The sequence below is a fragment of the Pararge aegeria genome, chromosome 20 (assembly GCF_905163445.1).
Source record: "Pararge aegeria chromosome 20, ilParAegt1.1, whole genome shotgun sequence".
Classification (NCBI taxonomy): Eukaryota; Metazoa; Arthropoda; class Insecta; order Lepidoptera; family Nymphalidae; genus Pararge; species Pararge aegeria.
In genome coordinates, this window is record NC_053199.1 from 12,252,986 (window position 1) to 12,273,605 (window position 20,620).

A 20,620-nucleotide genomic window follows, 5' to 3' on the forward strand; every position below is an offset into this window, starting at 1 on the left:
AAGCATCCCACAGTTAAAATTTTAAAAATAGATTAAATGTACAGAAATCTTCCAGTTACAGTTTTATTATAAGTATAGATATAGATAAAAGATCTGAAAGAGTAGATTCAAAAGACACATTAAAAAAATACTGGTATTCTGTGGTGATACTTGCTGTGAGTTGTTCCTTGTTGTTGATTTAAATAAATGGGAGATCGTTGGCAAAATCTTAGCATTTCGAATTTTATGTGACGAGTGACGATAAGAACCCAGTTTATTCTTAGGATATTTCAATAAACGATTAAAAGAATAAAAGTTGAATGTATACAAATGTTTTTTGGAGTTTAATGAGTACAATTAATTAAGAGATAATAAAACCACTCATCACTTTTGCGTTTTTTAATAACTTTAAATGTTTTCCCATGGAAAATAAGACTTGTGTGAGCACTGACGTAATAGGATAATAGTAATTTAGTAATTTATTACTTAAAAAAGGATAGTAAAAATATTGTTAGCAAAACTTAATTGTCTAACGGGTATGTTTTGTTAATTTTTTGCGTTACCATATGCTATCTTGATCATTGATATAATATACATTATTTGGAGTGAGCTTCGAAATTCGTTACATAGTAATTCAATGGTTATTTGTAAGCTTACTGTATGCTGTGGACTTTATAAACAAACCTGACACCAATGAGGACACAAACACGACATGGCACCTCAGACTACTTTTAATACCTACTCAATGTTGCAATAAAAATCCAGAGGAAAGTTCTGACATGAATGTCCTCAGAGTATCCGAACGGAGAGTTTGTTGTTTGCGGTGGTTCGATGTTTTCTTGCTCCTTCGCACCTATTCAAAGACTCAAAGTGCGAAATGGATAAATCACTCACGTTCGTGTTTCGGATTACCACTGTGTAATAAATGTGCAAAGGACTTTATTACTTTTACATGAATTAAAGAAGTTATTTAATTCAACTATTATTAGATTAAAATTATTATGAATAATGGAATGTCCCCATTTGTTAGATAACGTCAATTTGGATAGCGATCTCTTCGGTGAGGACTCTTCGATCACAAAGAACTTCAATTGTTCAGGTAAAATAATATGTATTCGTTTTCCATAATGCATAAGGTCTGCGAATACAGAATCGTTCTCATACTTAGATGCCGCATCGTATTCATAATAGGAGGTTAGTTTGAAAAATCAATACAGTGAACTAAAATAATCAGCTGTTCACGCGGCGCGGGGGTAGGAGAGAGGGGCGCGGCATGGGTGACCGTGAAGATGTGCTTCCGACACTTTAATTATAATTCGAAACAAATTTAATCATAGGGCTAGCTTACTATGTGAAAATTGATTGGGTACTTGTGTAGTTTTTATTTCAAAGCGCGTAACTTCACTGTAACTTCACTAAAATAGTTCGTGAAGACAACGTTTAGTTTAGACGATAAGTCCAACCCATATACGAGAACGGAATATTATAATGACTCACGTAGTTACGAAAACATTTACATTAATGCCAGTCTGGGTTTATTTTTGCGTAGTAGAACCGCAAATCTCTGACATCATCAGCATACACCAATGCATTGATAGGTTCTATTATCTAATCCTATCGTTAACACTAAAACTAGTAAATTCATAGGAACCTAACTTAGGATCGAATTATCCATAACATAACTATCACTTGGTATAAGGTATAAAATCAGATCAGCTGATCAAATGATGACAATAAGATCCATCTTGCAGCAGAGTGGAATATGCTCCAAAACCAACTCTGTATGAGACTGATCATGAGATAAATCACAAGAGTTGATTAATTGTAGCTAACAATAAATGGCTAGGCTATATAATAGATAGTTGTAGCATGATGCATAGCCTATAAACTTCCTCGTAAAACTAGATAAGAGATTAACATGTCTATGTTATCAATAAACTCTTTATTTTTCTTTTTAATAAAATGAAAATAATAATATGGAGGGCTTATTATCATCTGGAGATAATATTGAGAAAAACAACTATGCAAAGCTTTCATAAGAAAAATGCAGTGACAAACCTAATAATAGAAAAATTATGCTCCTACATTTTAATAATATTACAAGAATTGTTTTCTTCGCCATTGGTTGCCTGGAAGAAATTGCTATGAAGTGATAAGGCCGCCAAATTTTTATCCATTGTTTTGTTGTACTTTTCTTTTTTATGTCCTTTTTGTGGTGTGCAATAAAAGTACATTCATTCATTCATTTGTTCAAGAATAATTTTATATTAGGCTGAATAGGTGAATTATTTGTTATTTTATTTTATTAAAAAAAATATGTCAAAAAATATTATATTTTTTGACATATTTTTTTAGACAAAGAATTTTACAAAGAATTTTTGTTATATAATAGAGTATTGTAACTACAGTGACAATTGAATTTTTTTGGAGCCACAAAAGTCCAAAATATTAAAAAGCAAAGTCCAGGCAAAGTTAAGTGAAATAATCACATGCATTCATATACATTAATAGCACATGACATTCATATACCTTTAATTCGTCTGTAAACAGGAGTTAAATGTATTTTTTATTTTACAGAATGTGCTATAGAAGAGCAAAATTGGATTTGCTTGCATTGTGGAGTGGTGAACTGTGGCCGCTATGCCAGCGGGCATGCAAAGCAACATGCGGAATCATCTGACCACCAGCTGTGCATGAGTTGTGATGTGTTCTCAGTTTACTGGTAAGTTGTGCTAGAGTTATAAGTTATGATTAATTATAATTGATTCTTATTAAAACATACCTTTATAAAACTTATGCTGTTATTTACTGAAACATTTTTGATGTTATAGTGATATTTTTTGTTAATAATTAGCTGCCAAAAGTAGCTACCAAATACTTTCTGTTTGATTTGGGAATGCACCAGATTTTTTGCCATACTTTAACAATCACACTTCTCCTCACCTAAGTCTTTAGAAATAATTTTGGCTGACAATTTGGTTTTTTAAGTTGCATGCATGAAACATTATTTGAAATTATAATAATTTCTTCCCCGCCCACTTATTGTCTGCCGCAGTGCTAAGTGTGAGATCGAACACGAGCGTTTAATCAACCCAGTAATCGCTCTCAAAAGGAAAACGCATATTTTTTGGTTTATTGGATATTTTTTACGAATTTTCAAGAAAATATTAAGCTTTAACGACAAAATCGCTATAATTATCATATTTTATTATCAAAATACTAAAAGTTACCCAATTTTCAAGCGACGTTTATATTAATACTATATGCAATAGTGTATCTGTTTGTTACAATTTCATTGTTAAGCTGCTGACTAACAATGAAATTTGGCAAGGTTTTGCTTTCTGCATACTGAAAAAGAGTGTAAAGACTGGTGTGTGGAGAAATAAAAATACGACTTTTGTTTTTAGCTTATTCATGATCATTGATAGGTTTTTAGATAAACAAAAATTAAGTGCCTAATCACTTAGAAATGCTAAACTAAGTTTGCAGTCATTCTTGTACTTAAAATATTGTTATATGCTATACCGAAAATATAACTGACCTAGATGACGGAATAGTACTATCTACCTAACTCTATGCTTAAAATGAAGAAAACAAACAAATAAACTTTTAAAAAATTGTATGAAAGCAAATGGAGACTTCGTCGGTCGGTGGACGGAGATGAGGCAGAATATGATTTATTAATGAAAACAAAACAAAACTCAACAAGACATAGATTTAGGCCATGGGCATTCTTAAAGTCAGTTAGTTCTGTAATCATATAATATTCAAAATGCTGTAGATCTGTCTGTATCACTTCAACGAATATTTTTATATACCAAAGATATTTTTCCAGTTACAAATGCGATGACTATATATCAAACGACACCGATCAACAAACTGTGCACAAAATAAGGCATGGTATTATGCAAGTTAGGAATAACGAAAATGTTGAATCAAATACTGACGTAGATGAAATTGAAACTGCCAGCAAAAGCTATGAAGAACAAGATAGTCCTGTTACACACAAATTGGACACAAATGAAAAGTTGGCGTTGTCTCCAAGTATGGTAACATATGGTGCTGAAGTAATGGCAACAAGCTCATGTGATATACCTGAAAATGAAAGCAATGAAAATAAACCAACTATATCTAAGGTAATTTTTTTATATGTCAAAGCCCAAACAATTATTGTCGTTTCGCTTTTTTACGAAATCCCTGATAGTAGTAAAAAAGCCAATAATTTAGACTAAATATTATGCTATAAATTGACTTTGTTAATCCTGAGAAAAACTGAATACTGGTGTTAAATTCATTGATTTGCGCTAAATTCTGAATATTTCAGATCTTTTTTCTTCTTGATCTTTATTCTCGTTTCGAAAGAATCGAAACGAGAATCTTCCTTAGGGGAGATTATTACACGTTAATTTTTTCACGATCAAGAATAAATTCTCTAGTGTATTCTATAGTTTATTGAGTTTGTAGAAGATTTTTTGTAAATTTAAAATATCTTTTTTCTTCGTTCTTCCAGAATGTGGACGAGCCAGTAAGAAGTTTGCGTCCTCGATATAGAAAGCGATCTCACTCTGAAGACAGTAGTTCAACGGAGAATTCAAACCAACCTTCTAGAGGTAAAGAAAAGAAGGTATCCCCATGCAATGGAAAGAGTCAACGGGAGAAGAAGATAGTAGGTTTAAAGAATCTGGGCAACACGTGTTTCATGAACGCAGTGCTACAAAGTCTGAATAATATACAGGAATTTAGTTGCTATTTTAGTCAGCTACCCTCATTGGAGGTAAAGACAAATGGACGTAAAGTGTACCATTCGAGAAGTTACACGCGACAGGAAATGCATGATGTTGTTATGGCTGAAGAACTAAGAAAGGTAAGGGTATTCCCCTCAATATTGTTACAGATAACAGATGCCATTTTGTAGTCGTAAAATCTTTATCTTCTTAACATAGTAATAAACAAAGTTGCTCCAGCTGTATGTACATTTAGATCCTTATAACATTTATATACATATTTAGACATTCTAATGCAGTTTTTAACGATAGAATGAGTGATATATTATATATATTATTATAGTAAATAAAGGCAAAAAAAATTTCAAAGATTTGTAATGTGTAGTTCTAACAAACATATTTTTGTACGCTTACATTGCAAACGTTGGCAAACCTTACGAGAAAGATTAATTAAATTTACCTTGGAATTGTATTGTGGAACACTCCACCAAACTGCCTCACATTAATACCTACATTGGGTGTAAGGTAGTTGAGAAGCCGGGTTAGGTTGTTCATCATCATCACCAACCCGTGACGGGCCCACTAAAGGGCCAGATGTCCTCTCAGAATGGGAAGGGCTTAGGCCATAGTCTACCAAGCTAGCGAAGTGCGGATTTGTAGACTACACGCCGTTGAGAACATGGAGAACTCTCAGGCATGCAGGTTTCCTCAAGATGTTTTTCTTCACCGTTTATAACTCCGAAAAGTCAGCTTAACCGTTTAGCCCGTTACCATCTTAGACTGCATCATCACTTAGCAGCAGGTGAGATGGCAGTCAAGGCCTGGTTTGTATTGGAATAAAAAAACAATTCGTATTAGATTAGTAGACAGCAATATTGCCGCTCACAGTCACAATATTTTTGTTTTGAGTGCTCATCATTATTTTATGTTCAGGTCCTTATCAATCTGAACACGGGTGGATGTGGTTCAAAGGGTGCGATATCTCCGGAGTGCCTGTTCCTTGTCATCTGGAAGGTGGTGCCGAGGTTCAGAGGGTACCAACAGCAGGACGCCCACGAGTTCTTGCGGTACATGTTGGACAGGTTAGTAAATTCTGTAAAGTCTACGTTTCTAACTTGTGATATAATATCAACAATCTTTTAATTACTTTTTAGTGTATAGTATATTTTAAACTATAAACAATTGCGATAAAAAAAAAACGATAAAAACAGATTTTCTATAATTAAGTGTGTTTTAATATTTTCTAACTTACTTACAATTATTTCAAACTAAGCTTTACATTAAATACTTAAAGATGATTGATTTACTTTAAGAAAAAGTTGACTTTAGCTTACTTATCATATCATCAATAGTACATACTTAGTTCACATCATTATATATCCTATATTAATATTATTTTTTATTTACGGTGTGGTAATTTTATATGGGATTGGGTGATACAAAGTTCATCGATCGGGTAAAAATAGAAAGTATGTGCACATACAGGCAACACACGCACACCCATACACACAACACACACCCATATTCACAAGTTCACTTCATACATAAACAAATGCACTGCCTACCCTAAAAAAATATATATAATTCGTATAAGACTAGGTTTTTTCCTTCTTCCAGCTGCCTAACCTGGTGTAAAATTCTGTGTACCCAACTGACAGTAATAGGATATTTTGGTGTATTGTTTTCGGACCGTTTGACAGTAATCAGTGTCGTGTACTTCATACAAGCACGAAAGCATTGCCTACCCTTAACATTTGTAGCTCTTATTTTAGTAAAAATATTCTCTAATATATCTTGCAGCCTAATATTCTAATAAATCTTGCAGCCAAACCTATCAAATAGTAATATAGGATTTGGTGTTATTTGTTTCAGATTACACACAGAACTTTTACAGTTGTTGCCGCCAGACCGTGCTGAGGGTAATTTTGTACCTCGAGCGCCCTCTGCCTCAATTGTAACTGCTGTTTTCGGCGGAACATTGCAAAGCGAGGTATTCATTTTATATGTCAGCTAGCTAATAATATATTTTATATAATATTAGCTAGCTGACACAGCAAACGTCGTCTTGCCCGTAAAACAAGAGATATAAATATATATTTTAATCAAATTTGGTAGTATACTGTCAGCAGCGCCACCTCCCAGGTCCAATGGGGTACGTTACGTATTTTTTTTTATTAAAAAATAAAATAATAATACATACACAACAAAGTGAGATGGTGATAACAGCAAAAAACTCACCTGGTTAAGTTTGTTGTGAGCTTCTTCTTAGACTAGGACGCGTTTGGAACCCTCGTAGCTTTAGTTTTAAGTTTACGAATATGGTTATCGCCATCATCTCACTACCGTGTAATTCTCATGTAATGTACGCATCGAAAGTGCCACCTATGATATATATTTATATTATATATTTATGACTTTGGACTTTGAAAAAAAATCTGGAGAGGAAACCAACCAACGCTGCGTATATCGACCTGGGATCTCTATACCAGCACCTCGAGAGTATAAGTAAATAACTTGATTTTATTACAGGTTCGTTGTCTAGCGTGCGGCACGGAAAGCAAAAAGTTCGATCCGTTTCTGGATCTTTCCCTGGAATTACCCGAGATAGGTCGACACGAAGCGCCTGTCTCTTTGACAGACTGTCTTGCAAGTTTCGTTCAGGTAAGTTAATCGTAATAAGGTACATTTATTTATTATTTATTTATTTATACTCTTTACTTGCACGGTGCAAGGTAGAAAAACAAAAGAAGAATAGAAAAACAAAGATAGAAGCAGAATCATCATCATTAACATATTACCGGCCAACTACAGGGCACGGATCTCCTCTCAGAATGAGAACGGTTTACCCTGTAGTATACCATGTTGGCCTAGTGCGGATTGGTGAACTTCACATTACGTTGAGAAAATTATGGAGAACTCTCAGGCATAGAGGTGCCCTCAGGACGCTTTCCTACAGCTTTAAAGCAAGTGATATTTTTTAATTAAAAAAAAAATAACATACCGACTGCTTCAATATCTGCCATCTTTATAAAATCATTGAAGAACTGAAAAGAAAGAAACAAGATTTTAATTATAATATTTTCTCATGGTTTTGAGAGGCATACTCACTCGTAATTTGGTAAAGCGACTACCGTATAATTACTCTGTACATATGTTACAACCATATATATTTTAATTTTCACTAAAAGGACTATTCCCCCCCCTCATGCCCTCATCTCCCTTCTCAACCTAAATCTCTATCACTAAGTTAATTAAATGATTTGTTCCAGGTTGAAGAATTAGCCGACACGGAGCGTTATTACTGCAGTACGTGTAAATGCAAACAAAAATCCACTAAGCAGTTCAGGGTACGCAGGCTACCCAACGTCTTATGTCTGCACCTTAAGAGGTTTCGGTGGCATAATTACTTTAGGTAATATTTGAGGCTTATTTTCTTAAAATTTTACTATCACAATCAGCTGCAAATAAATATCGGCTCACTACAGAGCACGGATCTTCTCCCACAATGAGAGGGGTTAAAATGGGGTTGTCTCAGTGCGGATTGGTGGACACCACACACCTTTGCGAGCATTATGGAGAACTCTCAAGCATGCAGGTTTCCTCACAATGTTCTCCTTCACAGTTGAAGCCAGTTATTTTTTAATTGCCTGAAACGCACATAACTCAGAAAAGTTGAAAGTGCGTACTGGGATTCGAACTCTGCTCCTCCGAGAGTGTAGTCGAAGCCAAAAAAATAATCAACACGCTGGGCAGACGGGTTGGTGGTCGCAGTAGATGGTGGTAGTAGTAGCACGGAGGATGCTGCGGCCCCTTGTCCGTTATATTCCTTTATTCGCCTCGTACGACACCCGAGTATATTCAAATTTAAAATTCATTTATTTCAAATTGGCCTTTTAAAACGTCACGTCAGATTCGACCGAGAAAAAGCCGGCAAGAAACTCGGATTTTGTTCTTTTCCAACATCAACAATTGATATAGATTAATGAATGTAATTTAATTCCATTGTCACAGAACAAAAGTGGACACAAACATATCGTTTCCGCTGAGTGCGTTGGACATGTCGCGGTTCGTGCTATCGAACGTGCCCGACACGCGACACTCCGGCCTCGGGAACTATCTGTACGATCTCGCCGCAGTCATCGTTCACCACGGCTCTGGGTGAGTGAATGAGTAGATTCATCTATTTCTTTTTTTTTATTCCGACTTTCCCCATTTTATTTTCCCCAGGTGTTTTATTTATTAAAACTACAAAACCCTTATGCGATAGACAAGCTTACTATCTAACATATATGAGATAAACTGAAACTCTTTAAATACGATATCCATCCAAAATCGTTCCAGAAAGGAACAAAGGACTTCGGGGAATGTGGCTAGGGATCCTACTAGACCGCGCGTTTGATTGCCACTCAAAGCACTAACTACTATGGACGATGACTGTAATCAATTTGTTAAGTTCCATTAAGAGTGACAAGTTAGATATTTAAAAAAAAAAAAACGGTCAACACCACTATATTTTTGGGTTATATATGTAATAATCATATGACCGTTTGTTTTGCGGGGTGTTAAATAATCGTAATTCTACCCCAGTTCTCTTCTTCTTACCTTATCCCACCTTATGTGTGCATGACATCGTTTATTCAAAAATTTTCAATATTTGTAAACCATTTTTCAATCACTCATGGAAGTAATATGGAGGGCGCTTGCCAAAATTATGACTATTCACTTGATTTGAAGGTACTAATATTATAGTTGGTGGGAAAAAAATGAGCTGGAAAGAAAACAACATGTTTGCAGTGCGTATTAGAAACGAGGATGCAAAGAGCTGCGTGCCCACGTGCGTACGTGCCCATGGGATATAACGTAATATAAATAAATACTTTAACTAAAAGTATTTATTAACACCGACCTCATTGGCTTCAACCCTCCTTGGAAATCTTTGTTATTGGCTATTTTAAATAAGGGGGTTGTAATCCCCATTTAATGGTAAAAATCCCCTGAGAATCCGCATATCATTCTGGACCCTTTCTGAGAAGGTCCTCGTTGCAATAGACTCCCAAATTCAAGAAAAAAATACAGTTTCCTCAATGTAACCAGCAATATTAATTCCAGGGCGGGCTCCGGTCACTATACGGCGTTCGCAATCAACGGAGACCAGTGGTTTCACTTCAACGACCAGACAGTGCGAGCAACGGACTCGAGCGCAGTTGCTTCGTGCAAACCATACATTCTGTTCTACATACGCCGCGAGTTCGCTCTGCCTTCCGCCTCGTGACAACTCTACCCGCATTTTACAATATGCTCTTCCGAAAGCTATGACTTCTTCGACCTTATGGTCGATAATCATTGGTTGCGCATCGCACTCAAAATTGTTGCGAACTAGGCTTCTCGTACGTTGGATACGAATTTTAAACGCCATGACACTTGTAAAAATAGAGTGCGCTTTTTTCTTTCAAGGTCATTTTTGTAGGTGCTTTCCCATAATTTGAATTTGAAGATATTTCGGTCCAGACACACGGGTCATGATCGCATGATGCACCGCATCGTCCTGATGTGTTCACGATCCATGTTAATGGATCAACAAATCGTGCGAAATCAAATAAACATCGTGAACTATATAATTTTAATAAAAATTACCATTATTCGTGTAAATTTAAGTTTAGAATCGTCAAGGTCATTTGACACCTGTCTTAAATGTTTCATTTATAACACGCTGGAACGCACGGTTTTTGGCCTACGTACAACGAATCCTCTCAACACCGACTGAAACTAAAGGATTGGAATGTGAGCTTAATGATATACGACATAAACCTCACTTTTCAATATAACAACTTGAGTCGAGTTCGTGTGGAGTAGATATGGTATGCCAAGACCATAATGCGTATACTCTTTTTACTTTTGTGTTATGATGTAAACAATCTTTTCATTATTGTAGTGTAAATTCTTTTTTTTTTTTAAATGGAAAATACTTTTTTTACGTTTTTATTATTTTTAATAATTCCATAACACATTTTTACACTAAAAGTAATGAAAATATTGTTAACATATTAAGACAAGTAAATAAAGATGGACTATGTTCGGGTACTATTGTGGTTTTTGTACGCACTACTGTAACTTGTACGCAAAACGCATCCAAAGTGCGTCAATCCTGCAAATGCATCTAACTTTTATTTGAATCGCCACAAATGGGTTTTATTTATTTAATTAGGTTTATGTTTAAGCTCCGGAGTGTGTGTTTGTATTCAAACGTTACAAAGGTTAGTTTTTTGCCGGCCATTGGAAAAAAAACTTCGCGTTAATACGGAATATTATTTTATTACTGCATCAAAGTTCTTTGTGAGTTATCGTCAAGTCGTTAACGTTTAATCAAGTATTTAACTTTTTTTAGTTATTTTTGTTAAAAATTAGAAAAGGAATGATTTTTTTCCGAATGTTGGAGTTAATGTAAAAGTAATTTCGCTGGCCCGCTTAGCATACAAACTCTATGATTGATGTCCTTAAATGTATGTCCACTTGGTGCACTATGTTTAAAGAATTTATTATATAACTGATTGCAATAGCATGGGAAATAGCTATACTATTTATATAATTTTTATCAAGTATAGGAATTTTCCTTTCTCAACATCAAATTTCTAGGTATGAAGAAGGACATCAAAACTATGAGTTGCAGAGTTTGATTACTTTGAACACATTCTATTTTTAGTCAAAACGAATTGTACACACATATTTTTAAGTCGACATATCATGTATTTTCAACAAATAAAAAGTTCAGCATATACTAGTTATGCGCCTCGTATATCAAGATCCCTTGACAGCTTGTTCGGCATTGTTGGGATTCTAGATCGAGCTGGGATATCTTCAATATTTATACTCGCACCAGGCTTAACACCTACGCATTATGGAAACTGAAGAGCGTCACCTACCAGTATTGTATACTGGAAACTTTGTTAGAATACGGTAATGACACTAGATGGCGTCCTTTCGATTCCATACAAAACATAGTTAACTATCACGCGAGCGAATAGGTAGAAAAATTCACACTAACGCGCGCAGATCCTTAATATACGTGAATCGTCTAGGCGCATAACATAAATCTTAGTACTGCAGTGGTTTTTACATTTTACATTTATTTCCATACTTTTATTTTCATCCATAGAATCTTTAGTGGAAAGTTACCTTGTAAGCATGTATTATATATTAAATTCAATTAACTTGTTAACCCATGCCCCAGCTTAATATAAGCGTAATGTATTTAACTTTTATTTTGTGAACAAACTATGAATTGAAAATGGCTTTAAGAAAAATTATGTGCTCTTTTTATTAGGAATATATTTTATGTCGAGTATTGTTTCTGTGGTGATTCTACAAGGTAGTTTATTACGAGACATTAGGCGTTAAGGAAATCTTATATCATTATTAATAGTATTGTGTTGATAATGAGGTTTGCAATAAACAAGATAAATATTAGTAGTTAGACCAGTGAGTTATGCATCATTATTTTTGGATGGTGTTTGTTAAATAATAATTGTACTATGGAACGTGACTTCATCGAAAAAAAAATAGTTTTTCTCGTGTTCCATAGAATTACAACTAGTCCAGTCCATAGACTGGACTAGTTGTAACCGGACTTAAATCTCAGTGACGTCTCAAATTGTTCCATTACAATAATTATATTTATTACTTTTTGTTTGAATAGGTTTTTTAAAAGAACAAGTTGAAACATAAAAAAAATAAATGTGCTATGACGTCATGTTCGACAGAACACTTAATGCGACTTAATGCCCTTATTTTGTTATAAAATTCTCATTTTTCTTACGTCATGGAGGATTTATCCTTTCACAATTATAATGTGTTTTTCTAATAATTTAATCTTTTATAATAATGCAACACGCAAACGAGCTGGACTCTCTGTTCCAAGTTGCAAATGTATTTTCTGTGTGTATCAACTCAAGTTTCCTTTGAAAAACGAAAAATACATTTACTAACAATAAAAACAAAAAAAATGGAATCATAATATCGCAGCAATTCAATTGATGAATTCAAATATTATTGAGCTTGATAGTATTATAAATGAATTTTAAACAACCGTAATATACTCAGCTTCTGTTAAGTAATTTTTTTACATATATTAAACTGATTCTACACAATATACCCAAACCCACCGAGATGTAGCGGCCGCCCGCTCATTTACTTCATTTGCTCGGCTCCTTAGGATCGTAGGGATTGGATAATGTTCCTCATAAATTTGGCGCTATCTTATACCAAAAAGAAGAATTTTGAATCCAAGTGGTATCCAAGAGATTAGCGCGTTTATGAAACAAAAAAAAAAACAAACTAACCCTTCAGCTTCATTATTAGTATAGATAAGGTACTTGACGCAGATGGCTATTCCAAACCTTAGCTGTGTATGTCCTTACACGCTTTCCATTGTGTATGTTGCGTGCAAATATGGCGTCACATTTGCGTGCTAGTTAGTTGAATTTGTAACATACTTGCCAGAACTGACACCTTTAGTGATTGGGCCAAAGTTTGTGGATTGCTTGCGTTAAAAGTAGTTCGCTTGGATTTCAAGTTAAAGCTTCATGCAACCGTCAGCTTAGTTGCAGGTTTACGTTTTCACTACTTATGCAGCTTAAAACTTGCATAATGGATTTATTTATCAAGTATTATGCAAGTTTTAAGCTGGAGGTCTATGCTCTAAAACCCTCTCCTATGAATTAGGAGGTCTGTTCCCAACAGTCCTAATATTGGGAACAGTCTTTTGATCATTAATGATGATGATAATGATGATGATGATGATGATGATGATGATGATCATAGTGATATGTTATTAACTATTGCGCGGCTAGATTGCACCTTAAGTATAAATAAAGTTCAATTGTTTGAAAAGTAATGAATATGGTAATTCCCTGTGCGAGATCTTTACATTCCTGATAAATATAATCCGATGGTCTATTTAATTTCAGAGCGTTATCGACGACTCGTGTTAAAACCATATTGTGATAGTACGAGTGCAGTGTGTATATAGAATGGTTTAATGATTTTGTGTCGTGAAATATGATGGTCTCTTTTGCAAGTACCTAATTGAAATTGTTCAATAACAGGTTTATTTTTAAGTACTTCAATTACTGGAAGTTGATAGTGATTGAATTTAATAAATTCGCCAATTGAAATAACGTTTTTTAATTCTATCTGATCCTAAATAAATAATATACCTATACAATTATTTACAGCAATTAATGAATCTTAAGAAACTTTTGAGCCATGATTTTTTGTCATGATTAAAATCTGTGTCTATGGATAAAGACAGATGTAAAGAAGGCACGCTGTCAGTTAATGGCAAATATTGTGTCCATTCAGCTGGTTTTAAGAGGGACATGTTTCGTATGAACAATAGCTCACTAGCACCTTCTTCCATAGCGCCTCCAGTGCTTTGAGAAGCTAACTGTGCGTCATTGTCTTCTGTATCCATAAAATTATAATCGTATACTTCTAATAGTTTCTCACAATGTGGCAAAGATTGACCAATCCAGTTGCCATCCAGTTTTTTTATTGGATCAGTGATATCTTTTGTACGTGTCTTCATTTTAGTACCTATTTTTATTTGCGGTTTTTGTAGATTGTTTAGTGGTTCATCCGGTTCACTATCATTTTTGTTCTCTGAAGAAACTAGATGTTCATTTTTGACTTGATCGTCTTCATTATTTTCATCTATTTCTTTTTCGAAACTCTCAATATTTAATGTAGGTGTAAGTTCTTTATTGCCGATAATAATTTCAGGCTCACAGTAAAAAAGTGTTTTTGTTTCTTTCTGCGTATTGAGTTCATTTTGCTTATTTAGTCTCAATCTTCTTCGTTCTCTTGGTGACAACGGCTGCCAGTTATTTTCATAAGGCTCAATGTTGTCTGAATTCGGTTTATCATTAGGTGTATCGTTTTTAAACCAACCATTTAAAGGTTTTTGCAGATGCGTCGTGTCTTCTGTGTTTGTTGTACTAATATCAGAGTTATTCGAGGCTTGTTTATTTGGTTCTGTTACTTCCGTTACTGTTGGTAACGTAGGAGATAAAGGAAAATTCATTTTTGGGATATAAGCAGGAATGGGTGTTGCAATTCTCTGGATGTTTGGAATATTATTACTTGATTGTTCGTCGTCAGTAGTACTGGTTGATTCCTTGCTAGAAATATTTGATAATTCGAAATCGTGTTCGGACATATAACGTTTGTTTTTTAAAGCATATATCCAGAAAGTTGGCTTTTCGCCATTGCAATCAACATCATACGTAATATTTCTAGTATCTGAATCATGATCACTGATCCAATAATCATTTTCAATGGTTCTGTCACACTGAATTACTTCGTTGTCATCATATAGGTTTGTATCCGAGGACGTGTCAGAGGTTTTATAATTATTTATGAATGTGATTAATTCTGATCGAGGATTATTTACTGTTGATATTCTCTCACCTCTGTCATAGCAATCAAAACCGTAGAAATCTGTACAAAACTGATTCAAAACGTCATGGTCATTGTATTTATCATCGTTGAAGTTTTCGCTTATTATGACGAAATCTTTTTCATTATTATGACGTCTCTTATCTCTAGCAGCTCGATTTACTTTATAATCGTCCTGTTGTTCTTGGAATTTGCCGTTTGTGTTGCACCAGGAATGATTATTGGTGTTTTTCTGTTCATTTTCGGATGCATCGGAATTCAGTTCTACAATTTCAATTGTGTTATTATTTACTTCTTCCTCTATGTTGGAATTACAAAATATAGTCGGATATACAACATTGCGATTGACATCTGTTGAAAAGTAATCATATTATTAATAGGCGATAAATAATGATTTATTTAGATGCTATTATCCAAACAAATTGGTTGACAAATTATAATAATACAAGCCAATAAGTTGAAGAAATAGTTAGCAAAGATGAAATTTTAATGCCTATATATATCATATATATCAACCCATTACCGGTCCACTACAGGGCACGGGTCTACGCACACAATGAGAAGGGGTTGAGGACGTAGTCCACCACGCTGGCCCAGTGCGGGCTGCTGAACTCCACATGCCTTTAAGAACATTATAGAGAACTCTCAGACACGAAGGTTTCCTCACGATGTTTTCCTTCACCGTTGAAGCAAGTGATATTCTGATTGCTTAAAACGCGAATAACTAGAAAAGTTAAAGGTGCGTGCTGGGATTCGAACTAAGCCCACCGAAAGCGTACTCGAAGTCCTACACCTGGGCTATCGCACCGCACCCTCCTACGAACTGGGCTACCGCTCCCATTTTATTATTTAACCTATAAAACAGGTTAAATAATAAAATAAGCTCGCTCAAGAGGTTTAAGCTCTCAATAATTCTTGTAGAGAAATCTGTGCCCAGCTGTGGGGCAATGTATGTTTGATGGTAAATTTGCACGCCACTTTAGACGCGGAAAAGATGCTTCAGTTTGTCCTTAGCTTAATTTATTGTAACGCTTCCCATTGCACAACTTTACTGAAGTAGGCACTGTGGTAAAGATTTTTTTTTAATACTACGGCAATACACACATCGCCACGTAGGCCAAAAGCAAGCGTAGCTTGCTAATGAGTACTAAGATGACTGATGAATATTTTTATGAATAACATACATAAATAATTTTAATATAGATACATATAAACCACCGATTCAGTTGTGGGAATCGAACCCACGGCCTTGGACTCAGAAAGCAGGGTCGCTGCCCAATGCGCCAATCGGCAGTCAAAATCCAAGAAAGTAAGTAGCAGTAATAGTACCTACCTAGTATGTAACTCATTTTAATGTGTCAGTATCTAGGAGCTTATAACTTACGATTAAATAATTTGCTTCTACGATTGACTTTTTTATACATTTGTGATCTCTTCATTAAAGTTTTTAAATTTCATAAAATATTCGATCTCACATTTATTAAAATTAATACACCAGCAACGTTCAATTCAATTCTTCAATTCAATTCTTGTTTATGACTTTTGCCTGTGCCAACTGGGCACAAGGTACTTCGCCAATGTCTTGTATATGGAGAAGGCACGATCGATCGATTGATCGGTGAAACTAATGAAAAGTTTATGTTTATGGCTTTTAACAAATACGTTGAAGTAAACGGAGCTCTTTTATGACATTTTAGTATTGTGTCAAAAATAATTACGTCTTGATGTGTTTTTTAATTCATAAGTACCTAAATGGTAAAACCTTCATTGATTTATTCAGGTATTCTAACGTAACGTACCGGAAGGCATTATGCATAAGAACACTAGTGAAGGGCAGCTTTTGTGACAGAATCTGTCCGGGTAGGATTACCATACTTACGATTTCTCATGATAATTACTTAAAACGCACATTAAGTTAGAGGTGCATCCTGGGATTCGAACTCGGCCCCCGAAAGTGAAGCTGAAGTCCTAACCACAGTGCTATAATATTCATAAGAATTTTCCGACGTCGATAACAGATAAGCATAGATAACGGCTCCAATAATATTTTCCAACAAAATATATAGGTACCTACGCTGGGGCTGAAAGGCCAATTATATTGTCGCTAAAAGCCAGCGGCGGAGAATGTTAGCGAAACAAAGTGTAAATGGATTGATTGCGCCAATTCTCTCACAAAGGGAGTCGAAATTGCATTAAAAGCTCGCGGCTCGGGCCATTTGGCAAAGCACTTACTCCATTAGACGCGTCCAAATAACGTTACCTAGTGGTAGGAAATGTTCCCTTGTACAGGTTCACACCTAGTTTTGCAAATTAGGTCGTGACGTAATAAAAAGGGTGCCTTTAAAGAAACTTTAACACGTTTTTAAATATTGGATAGAAGCAGGCGTTACTTTGCGGAATTCCATTATATACTTACTCGTATTATGAAAATGAATCTTTAATTTGCTATACTCCGCGAAAAGCAGGCGAATCTGTATGGTATAATTTATAATTTCTTTAATCTTTATACTCCACACCAAACAGATCCTCGGCATTTAATATGTATACAGATTCGCCTGCTTTTCGCGGAGTATAGCAAATTAAGCTTAATTTTCATAACTTTGACACGGTTTACACTATGGCGCTTTTCAAGGCACATAGCCTAGTAGTATATCGAGCTTACGAGTGGTTTCCTTGTTGTTCTGACTACAATACCTTTAGTCCGAGATTAGTAGGCTCACAAACGTAGGCTATCTTGAGTATCGAAAGTCTGGAGTGCTAGAGTAAAAAATATCTTATAAAAGCTATATAAGATATTTTTTATCTTATATTTATAGTATATTATAGTATATCTAATTAAAGCTCTTATTTGTTCAGCTGTACAGCTAGGGATTTGGCAAAACATTATTTATGGAGTTTACGACTAAAACGAATTGTATTATGTCTATAATGAATTGATTTTGTGATATGTTTAAATGCGTACTTAATAATATTTTTGAGCGTACAGTATCCTAAACTAATAGTATCATGAATAAAATTAGGTATAAATAAATAAATAAATATACTACGACAATACACACATCGCCACCTAGCCCCAAAGTAAGCATAGCTTGTTTATGGGTACTAAGGTGACTGATGAATATTTTTATGAATAATATACATAAATACTTAGAATATAAACACCCAGACACTGAAAAACATTCATGCTCATCACACAAACATTTTCCAGTTGTGGGAATCGAACCCACGGCCTTGGACTCAGAAAGCAGGGTCAGTGCAAACTGCGCCAATCGGCCGTATGTAGGTAGGTACCTACATAACTAATTTTATTCATGATCAATTTAAGATTTTCGCTCCTAGTGCCAGCCTGGAGTCCTGGTCCTAGGACTAAACACTACTACACCTGCAGGGTTAGCAAGGACTGGAGACAAAAAATATATCGCCCGATTATAACCCCTGGGGATAACACTGGATATAACAAGGGATATAATCAACGTGTAAATACGCGCCGTTTCAAGGACTACTGCCTTCTGTATCAACCCTTGATCCTACAACCAAGCGAAAGCTTTTTAAGATATCGGTCGAAGCTTTTCGCGAGAAGACCATTGACTGAAACGACGATCGGAACAATAACGGTCGACTCAACAGTTATTTATATAAGTTGAGATAATAGTTTTATTAGTTTCATAATGAGGATATTATATTTATTGCGTGTAGCTGTCTAACTAACGAGTTCCTATTTTTTTTTAACTATTCTCTTAACTTGTAAGTGCTAAACGGGGTACTCGAAGGTATGTGTAGCGTTAAAAAATAACAAAGCGCTTAATCTAGTTAAAGCACCGATAAATGCAAGTTGCCGATTCCATATTTAGACGCAGCTTTTAAAGCAGAAACTGTCAAAGGCTAATTAATTCGATTGCGCCTGAGCACTCATCGCTAATTCGCAAATTATCAAAGCGGGCCTTTGTTCGCGCCGATGCATGTTTCCTCTCTATTTCACTTAATTTCAAGCCATTTCAGGAATCGGGACAATTTCAATCACGTTTCAAATGAGCCTCCCTAAATTGGCTCATTTACATATTAGCCAGGTTAATTGTGAGCTCGTTCCGATATATTTTTAACCCCCGGTATAAAATGAAGGGTGTTATGAGTAACGTGTGTATGATTGTATATCTGTCTGTGACATCATAGCTCCGAAACGAATGCACCCTACTTTGTTTTTTTATTATTTATGAAGAATCTGTTCAAACGTTTTTTCGCGGGATTTTTAAAAACCGTAATCAAGGAACGCATGACAATAATGGTAGGTACATATGACATAATTATTAACTTTAAAAATACCATTTTAAATATATTTGTTGCATTTTTAATAAATGGAGTTCGAAGCTCCTTTTAGCTGTGACAGCGGTGAGCGAATACGACACTAACGTACTAACATAATCACCATGGGCGTATTTCTAGGGGCGCGGCGGTGCAAGCAGAAGCTAGTGCGAATGCTTAGTACAGCGGACGAAGCCGCCTGCACTTCTACATATGCACTTCTGTATCTGCAATTGACATAATGGTGTTTCAATTTCTTTCTTTATATGCAATTTTAGTTTTCTTATTTATTATCATCATTCAAATCCACAAACTGTTGAATATTATTTAATAATTTTGCTTTTACCATTATGGTACTTTGCGTGTGTCGGTCTTTTATCTGCATTAGGGTTGTCATAAGTAAACACTTAGAAGGTTTTAAATTCGTTTGTTTGGCAAAATAAAAATGCTTCTTTTGATTTAATATTTTTCAGGGTGATTCCTTATGAAATATACATATGCATCCCTCAACATTATTCCGTAATTCGGTTACATGTTGTATATATTTAAAATGCTTTTATGTTTGCCAGTGCTTAGTTATTTTATATAAAAAGTTTCACTATTCGCCCATTTTACGAAAATTACTGTAACATTGGTAGACAAAAATGCTTCGTGTTTGCACACAAACATCCATTAGCGTCGGCATTTCGTCTATTGCGCCGCGTAATTGGAATTTACTTTTGTCTATCAAAATATTTTTAATTGATAGCGTCGAAATATATTGTAGTATGTGATTATGTGAGAAGGCGTGTATTTGCTTAATGGACGGAGATAAAAGCAAGCGCTATCGAGCGATCGTACGTAATTAGAGGGTACGGGCCGCCATGCCGTGTTCTTCCTAACGTGCCACTTAAAGTTACACTGCCTTCTCACATGTTGCCTTATTATGTAAAACTTAAGCCTCTGCGCTGGCCAATGGTGTTTGTTTGTACAAAAGAACTGCCTACACAGTTATGTAACTCAATATTATGGATCGAAGTTCCTTAACGTGTCTTCAGATTAGCACCAAAGGTAGTGTTCAGGACTTTGGGTATTGTGAGTGCCTTCGACCGTGTCTAGTCCACCTTACTGACAAAGAAGTAGGCCAAACTTAACCAGGGGTACTTAAAATAACTGCCATACCTCGA

The 20,620-nt window shown here is 35.1% G+C and overlaps 2 protein-coding genes across 2 annotated transcripts; one reads left to right on the forward strand and one right to left on the reverse strand.

The window, feature by feature from the left end:
- The first annotated feature begins 987 nt into the window (after positions 1-987).
- LOC120632556 (ubiquitin carboxyl-terminal hydrolase 3-like) lies at positions 988-13,871 on the forward strand. The gene is made up of 10 exons (XM_039902427.1): positions 988-1,078; positions 2,557-2,701; positions 3,815-4,115; positions 4,490-4,843; positions 5,637-5,785; positions 6,576-6,693; positions 7,233-7,364; positions 7,973-8,115; positions 8,715-8,861; positions 9,813-13,871. The coding sequence occupies exons 1-10, from the start codon at positions 988-990 to the stop codon at positions 9,973-9,975; spliced, it is 1,743 nt and encodes a 580-aa protein (XP_039758361.1). The 3' UTR covers positions 9,976-13,871.
- Positions 13,872-13,873: 2 nt separating this feature from the next.
- Positions 13,874-16,964, reverse strand: LOC120632891 (NAD-dependent protein deacetylase Sir2B-like). The gene is made up of 2 exons (XM_039902930.1): positions 16,955-16,964; positions 13,874-15,506 (listed from the first exon to the last, which is right to left on the reverse strand). Exons 1-2 carry the CDS (start codon positions 16,962-16,964, stop codon positions 13,924-13,926), a joined length of 1,593 nt encoding a protein of 530 aa, XP_039758864.1. The 3' UTR covers positions 13,874-13,923.
- Between the last annotated feature and the right edge of the window lie 3,656 nt (positions 16,965-20,620).